General features: G+C 35.8%; 1 protein-coding gene across 1 annotated transcript; it reads right to left on the bottom strand.

Annotated features, from left to right (window-relative positions):
- Window positions 1-4317: 4317 nt before the first annotated feature.
- Window positions 4318-7819, bottom strand: LOC118031856 (plant cysteine oxidase 2). Its single transcript, XM_035036354.2, has 5 exons — window positions 7030-7819; window positions 5978-6096; window positions 5732-5894; window positions 4820-5053; window positions 4318-4696 (listed from the first exon to the last, which is right to left on the bottom strand). Exons 1-5 carry the CDS (start codon window positions 7145-7147, stop codon window positions 4572-4574), a joined length of 759 nt encoding a protein of 252 aa, XP_034892245.1. The 5' UTR covers window positions 7148-7819; the 3' UTR covers window positions 4318-4571.
- Between the last annotated feature and the right edge of the window lie 206 nt (window positions 7820-8025).

The raw sequence follows: 8025 nt of genomic DNA, 5'->3' as shown, positions 1-8025 counted from the left end.
TAGTAAATAGAAATTTAACTTAATTATTAAAAGCTATCATTCAAAAGAATTTTAAAAACTAGGAAGATTGTTTACCATTTATTGAATTTGCATATAATTAGACTTGATTCCTTTACCTGTTAATGAAAGAGTTAGTCTTGACGGTAATCAAAAAGCACATATGGTGAAAGACTTGCATGAAAAGATACGATAGCAAATAGAAAAAAAAAAAAAAAGAATGAGCAATATGCATTCAAGACTAATAAAGGATGCAAATTAGTAAGGTTTGAACTAGGATATTGGGTTTAGGTGCATATAAGGAAGAAAAGTTTTCCTAAATAAAAGATATCAAAATTAAAGCCTAGAGAAGATGGTTAGTTCCATATCATATAGAGGATTAATGACAATGTCTACAAAAATGGATCTACCAAGTGAGTATTGTGTTAGTAGTACATTCAATACTTAATATCCCTCTTTATTTTATGTAGGTGATGTTTAAAATGATTAATCTTTTCGAGGAGAATGGGAATGATATGATTCAAGCAACACCAAGAGATTCGTTAAAGGTTTCAGTGGTTCAGTGACAAGACTTAGGGCTAAGAGGTTCAAAGAGGCTTTCATTGGACTTATTTAAGACACGTAGGCTAAAGTGGATATCAAGAATAGATTAAATAATAAAGAACAAACCTTGATTAATTTAATTAATGTTTAAAAAGGGTTATAGATGGAAATTTTGACATTACAAAAAGACCAAAATAAGAAGAATCAAATCAACTAGTTTTAACCTATCACTACTATTTTTTCTTAGATGGAGATATAGGAGGAATTTTAATATGATTCTTGTTGTATTAGAAAGTAGACAGCTATACTTTTCCTGTGATATATGTCATGCCTTCTAATTCAGTAAGACAAAAAAGAAACATATGATTGAATTTAAAATTTAATTATGCCAACAGATTATTAATATAACTTTGGTCTTATTTAAAGTAGTTTGACAGTTATTTTATATATCTTTTAGTTATTGTTAGATCTTTTAGAGATACGAAGGCCTTTTAGAGTTATTATTTATTATTATCCAGCGCAGCTCTCTACAGTTAGGAACAAATCAGTCTTTGTACATAGGAAAGGAAATTCTTGAAGCCAGTTCACAATAAATCTCAAAGTATCCTCAGTTGTTAACCCACTCCTAAAAATAACAATAAATTAGTCACCAGACAAAGACAATGCAATTAACAAGAGGGGAAAATAGAGCCATTTCCAAGAAGAAAATACTTAATTACAAATTCTGGTGTCATTCCAGGAAATATAATTGGAGCATGTGTTTGAGTATAAAAACCCAACTCCAATTGGTGATTCAACGTAGAGCATATTTGATTCTGTCAACATTATCAAGATGATGTTATAACTAGTTCCCAAAATGATAAAAAGATAAAAACAAAAAAAAGGGGGCATTCAACATACATTCAATCTGTAATCTTACCTAATTTCCAGGAATATTGATTGGTTTTTGACAAGAAGTCCATTTTTCCCTGGTTGGAATGGACCATGCATGTTCCTCAAAAGCGCCATAGCCAAGTGAAGAACAATCAAGGCCTAGTGTGAAGATATCCGTAATACAGCATTGAATTCGAAAATTACTATAAAAAGATAAGGCAGAAAGTTTATGCCAATAAACATGTAGCTCAGCTAGCATTCACATCTTCTAAAGAGGTCTCAGGTTCGAGTCTTTTCATGTAAACTGGAAAGAAAAAATAAAAAAGGGTAGACAGTATGTCAAGCATAATACAAACCTCCATTGAGCCATAAGGTCAAGGACGCGAAAGTGGATCAGCTGATTCTGCTTCAATATAGAATAGAACTCGGCCATGTTTGGCATCTTTTACAGTGTAGCCAGAGTACTTTTCAAAGGGAAAATTGCCAAGCTGCCCTGGTAGTCTCGTTAGCCGCTGAGCTCAAGATTTCGAGCACCAGAGAAAGAAGAGCAAGGAAATGAATCGATTAACCATTAGAAGAAAAGATGATGACTCGTTTGTCTAAGCGGCCAACCACGTTCCAAACTGCAGTTGGCCACAGAAAGCATAAAAAATGACGTTTTTTTCAGCTAACCGCAGTTTCTCCAGCCTCAAAAAACGATCAAGTAGATAGAGGGGGATGGATATCAATGATGGTTTAAATTGGAATCCCGCATTGTTGCTAACGGACCTCAAATTGTCATCTTTTCTTTTCATTTACCGGCTTCTTGTCTGTGGCAATCTGGCGCATATCCTCTCAGTTAGTTCTTTGCATCTCGTCTATAGCTTGAGACAACGAATAGCTCAACAAGGATTATTTTGTTGACCGTGAGGATGATTAGCTCGTTAGAGACCTCACCAACTAATTGTTAGCTACGATATCTCATGCAAATGGCAGGTGGAAAAGATCATCACAAAGCAAAAACTGAACTGCGCGATGCAAGGCAAGCGTACGAGGTCAAAACGTTAGCCTACGTAGAACTCGTAACCTTTCTTTTAAAATCCAAAATATTCACCATTACCCATGCATGCGCCGTGATTGAAGCCGGAGAGGGTTTCACCTTGACTTTTGAGGGGAGGGAATTCCAAAGAATGACTCCACTTGGCCGCACACCAACTGGTCTCAGGTGTTGTGTTTCGTGTGTGGGAGGTCTCAGGTGTTGTGTTTCGTGTGAGGGAGAACTTGCATATTAAGACAGATTTCCTTCGATTTGTCTAAATTCATGCTATGATCACTTGAATCCATGCACAACGCGGGGGGGTCATTTTCAAGCTATTAACTTACCATGCATGATCTTGCTCATAACTACTACTCCATGGTAGGATGTATCGTCAAGAGAGGGAAAAGGCACATGGAACCGAGCGCCCTTTGTTTCTTTCAAGAGGGATAACGGTATGTAATTATATGCCACCGAAAAGCGAAAAAGATTCCCAATAGCAACAGTTGCATCAGGACATCTCAGGATCCCCTAAACCCTAGCATGCAGCTACAAATTTCCCGTCTCACAAGTACCTGAAAAGAAAGATCCTGCAGACCCTATGTTTGTCCTTTTCAAACACAGGCAGCAAGTTGTACCTTCGATTCCCGCCCACTAGGTAGGTACCACAGGTAAACTGTTCATGCACATGGATCGATTTTGATTTTAAATTTGTAATTCTTAAAAAATAATATTTTTTATTTTTTTAAGTTTATTTTTAACATTTACATATTAAAATAATATAAAATCACAAAAATAAATAATTTAAAACAAAATAAAAATAAAAATTTTTAAAAGCACAAAAAAAAAACTCCTACAAAACGAGGAGGTAGAGATGATGGTGACACAAAAGGTGTACTTTGAACATTTCCTCATTAAGCCATTGGGCTTACAATCTGTATTTTCCGGTGTCATATAGAGGTAAGTAAAAAATTGAATAACTGATTAAACCAAAAAAACTATAAGAAAAAAATAATTAAAAAAACCAAACCAAAAAAACCCTTATTAACCAATTAAAAAATCACAAAAAAATTCTTGTTCAATTCAGCTTTGGTTTTTAAAGTCTGAAACCGATTAAACTAAACCGAACCGAACTAGTTCAACCGGACCAGCACTTAAAAAAAAAAACAAGTATACATAGTTTCTAACTCTAAACCTAAATACATTCTCACTCGTCAGCCACCCCTCTCTATCTCTCATCTCCCAAATGACAAATCTTCAATGTTTTCAAATCTTCACTTATTTCTGCCTTGACATCTTCACTTTAAAAGAAAAATCAAACTTTTTCTAGCTTTCATCTAGGCCTTTCAAGAAGGAAGTCAGCCACTCATCTCAGTGACATGCCTTAAACTTTAGCTTGAGCCCTTCCAGTAGTCTTTGCTTTGTTAATGGAATGAATTTGTAGTTTTGAAAGGTGGAGCAGATCTTGGTCTTATGGACTGGCTTTCTAACCATCCTGAATATTAACCCCACGATTCTGTCTTCTTCTCTTCCAATCTTCCATCTAGCCAGTTTATTGAATTTAGCTTCATTAGGACTACTAGAATTTCTTCATAAATAAAGTTTCTTTGGTTAGTTTTGATTTGTTGGCTTCTTGGAATGCAAAAGGCCTTCGAGTTTGAGAGCTTCAAGGATATGCTTAAGGGTTTCAAGATCTTTCGATGGAGATTCAATCCCTTGCTTAAGGGTTTCATCTCTCAAATTCCTTACGTTGTGTTTGTTCAGTTTCACAAATAAAAGTGCTGAAAAATACGGTCAATAATTTCAGTTTGAACCAATTTTGAAGAGGAAAAAACCGAGTCAAACTGAAATTAATTGGTTTGAACCAGTTTTCAATTCGGTTCAAAAAGTTTAAAAAAATCAGTTTGGTTGTTTATTTTGGTCCAAAACCGGACCGCAATGAAAAGATTGTCCCCCTTCTTCCTTTTATGTACAGAAACTATAGTGAAAAAGCACCAGGCGCCTTGTATAGTGTTCAACAAGAAAAGGAAAAAAACCATACGCATAAAAGTAAAAAGAAATAAAAGATCTGCTAATCTACTGCTACTGAAAATAGGTGGCAGCCAACGACAATATGGAGGGAAGGATGGTGTGGACAGCAGGCTCATGTCTCCACAGTTGTTGGATCTCCGTACAGTTCTCCTACAACAATTAAGTCCTCGGGTTTCTTCCTCTCTTGAAGCCACGCATAGCCTTCCTTCCCTCCTTCAGGCAATGAAAGTCCATCAACTGCATTGTCAGCAAGAAAAATATTATCAAATACTTACTAACTTCAAAGATTTCACCGAGTCAGAACATTATTTCATTTACGTAAATATTTTGAATCAACTTTTTGAAGAGGCACCATGATACCTGAGATATTGGAAAATGGGAAGTCAAAGTAGAACTGGCAATGCCGGCCATCAGAATCGGAGTAGGGAGGGCCAAGCACATCTAGGACAGCACATGCTGTTACTGCTGTAAAGCAATGCATGTTGCCTCCATCAGTGGGGTAAAGGATAGAGGTGTTGCACGGAGCAGTGAAGTTGGAGTTGACCTTGACCTTGGCCAAACGAGCTTCAGGTTGCTGGACATCAGGCTGCCTTGCTTCATTAACCAAAACCATTAAGTCAGGCTAGTTTCTTTTGCAAGTATAGAGGAGGGAAAAGTGAAATTGCCGAAGTCAAGTATTATGCTAGGGTTCCCCATGATGCAAACAACTGATGAGACTCATGGTATAGAGGGAGAGGGTCAAGTTATAGGTTACGAAAACGATCGAAAACGATCATGTGACCTTTCTATCTAGTGAACTAGAGCATTGCTCAAATGAGGATTGTGATTTTTGCATTGTTCAAAACTTTTTAGGTCTTGACAACTTTAAGACCAATTTCAAAATATATAGAGGGATTTTTTTTTCAATGTCCGCCAGCTTCAGTATACAAAGTTAGATTTACATTTTTCTTCTCTAATTTTCTCATGGAATTTGCTATTTTGATCAAATACAAAGTGCCCAGCCAGTAAAAAAGAATTCGTATGCTTGCGCTGGACTATTGCAAATAAAATGGATTACTTTTCAACTTTTTTATTGACCAACAGCATATTCAAATGCTTGATTTCTTTGTTTAATACCTCGTCGCCAGGAAGATGAATACTAGGTTTAGCAAGGTCAGGTCATTTTCTAGTTCAACACTAACCCTCTTAGAGCATTTCTATTTCTTCACCTTTAAGTACAAAAAATCTGGCTGCATAAAATTCAGTATCAAACACAAAAAAATTACAACTTACATTTTGAAGGACTGACCACAGCAGATGTGCTGGGAGGGACATCAACCACCCAGTCATATGATTTTATGTGCATAGTCCCAAAGAGAAGTTTGCTAAATACAGTCATTCCAGGATGATTATGAAGTGGAATGACACCTGAAGGCGGCAAGCAGAAAATCCCTATCTGTGATAATTGAAAATTAGAGCACTCATGTCAAATACAATTCCTCAAATATATACAGGAAAGCACCTCAGAAGACTGCATACAGAGAATTTGTCACATTCATGGATATGTATGTATCTGATCACAGGAGTTTCCCCGGCGCCAGAAGCTCGAGAATGTGGCATTTCTGGACTGAGACCAACATCTGCAGGCTTGAAGTCATCTAAATAAAAAGAATCAAGGATAAATATCAAACCCAAAAACAAAATATAGCTAATGGTACTTTTTCATCAGCAGCAACGAAGAGGTGGTGGCACTTCTTCAGTTTATACTTGAGTGTTTCATTCCTATCACTATCTTCATTTTATTGAAATGCATCAAAAAAACAAAGCCTTGAAGTAGAACTTAAACATCAATGTCAAATATTACTTGTGTGCCTGCATACGTAACCATGTGTGTGTAAGCAATCATGCGAAGTGCATTAACCGAATGCTATTAAGATAAGAAAGGCTGAACCACGGAAGAAATGAAAGCATGTCCATGAAGGGAATAGCAGTAATAGAAGTTGAAATAGCGAACTAGAGGAAATTGAGAAGAGGTTGCATAGTCGTGCTATTCATGCTGGCTCAAGCCTTGATTCATCTTTGTAAGGCTTCTCATTCCCCAAGGATTATAAATCTAGTAACTAAAAGGCCTTGAGGGTCAAGACCATAAAAAATATTAAAAAGACAAAAGAAATCGCATCTACATTCTTGCTGAGAAACATCGTACATTTCATTAGTATTTTTTTATTTCAATTTAAAAAAATCATAGAAAAACTGCTATAGGTACAAAAACTAACAAAAAAATAATAAATAAATAAAAAAAGCAGATACCGATGGGCTTTTCTCAGACAGTAAGAAATTATTAATTAAACGAAATCTGATAAGGAAGAGGGTAAGAAGATAACCAACACAACATACAATGTACTGGAGAAAGTAAAATCAAGCCAAGTTCAACAGCATCCCAACAATAAGAATTGAGATAAAACAGGCATTAGTATTATCAAAACCAAACTCTAAAACCCCTTAATTATTATGCTACCCAATTTTCCAACTCTAAAGAATCAAATTCAAGGCACTGAAGAAAGGGAATTAATATCACAAAAAAAACATACCCAAAACTGCCTTTAGCTTTTGGATATTATCGGGAGAAGGAATAATTCCAGCGCTACAAGGGTCAAAGACTTCATTGCAGATGTTATAAAGCTTCTGCAACGGCGATGCAGACACCATCTTCTTATGACGGCGCCGCCGGCTCTTCTTTCCTTTGCTATTCGTATTGGTTTTCGGATTCAAATTCGAATTCGGAGTCGAACCCTAATCCTTTGCCAATTCACAAACGTCGTTTACTTTCTTATTAGCCACACTCGTCTTCGTTTACTTTCTTATTTGCCACAATCGTCTCAATGCCCATTCATCCCCCACAACACCACCTCTCAGAACAACAACATAAATTCCTATCTGGGTATCTTCTCAAAAGCAAAAATTTCAGATCAAAGATTAAAAAAACACAGACATGGGTATATGGGTATGCAAGATTTTATAGGAAAGAAACAAAAAAAGAAAAGAGAGAAAAACACAGTATATGTATGTATGTATGAATACGCAGCTTTCACTAAGTATGGTACTGTTTACTTAGTTTGATGCTATGTGTATTTGAGTGTTTAGAATACAAGAATAGAGAGGCAAAAGGAGATAGGAGATGATGTCGAAGTGAAAATCGGCATCTCTTGTGATGTGAGGGTGGGTGAGTGAAAAATGGAGGAAGATTGGGGTATAAATAGGAAGAAGGTAGACCAGGTGATTTTTCTAGGGTTATTTTTAGTTTAAAGGAAAATAAAGTTGGTTTCTTTGAGAGAGAATCAAAACCAGGGGCCATTGCTTCCATTCTATGGGCTGTTTTTCTCTTTCCTTTAATTTATCCAAACTTTATTTTTCTTTTTTCGTATATATAGTGGTATTTCTTTCATTCTTTCCGATTTTGCCCATTCTTTTTTAGTTTTTCACATTCTTCCCTCTTTTATTTCTTTAAGAATAAATAGATGGATCAAAAACTTTTGAATGTAAAAAAATAATTTATTTATTATGAAGATTTTTTTTTGCTATTGTCA

This window comes from Populus alba, chromosome 17 (assembly GCF_005239225.2).
Source record: "Populus alba chromosome 17, ASM523922v2, whole genome shotgun sequence".
Lineage (NCBI taxonomy): Eukaryota > Viridiplantae > Streptophyta > Magnoliopsida > Malpighiales > Salicaceae > Populus > Populus alba.
This window is presented reverse-complemented; position numbering and strand designations above follow the sequence as displayed.

Bases quoted from the DNA above. Each gene is read 5' to 3' on its own strand.
- LOC118031856 (XM_035036354.2), bottom strand. From the start codon at position 7,147: ATGGTGTCTGCATCGCCGTTGCAGAAGCTTTATAACATCTGCAATGAA. The intron at 6,097-7,029 runs GTATGTTTTTTT...CTTTTTATTTAG, and splicing joins AAAGCTAAAGGCAGTTTTGG to ATGACTTCAAGCCTGCAGAT. The intron at 5,895-5,977 runs GTATGCAGTCTT...CAATTATCACAG, and splicing joins ATGAATGTGACAAATTCTCT to ATAGGGATTTTCTGCTTGCC.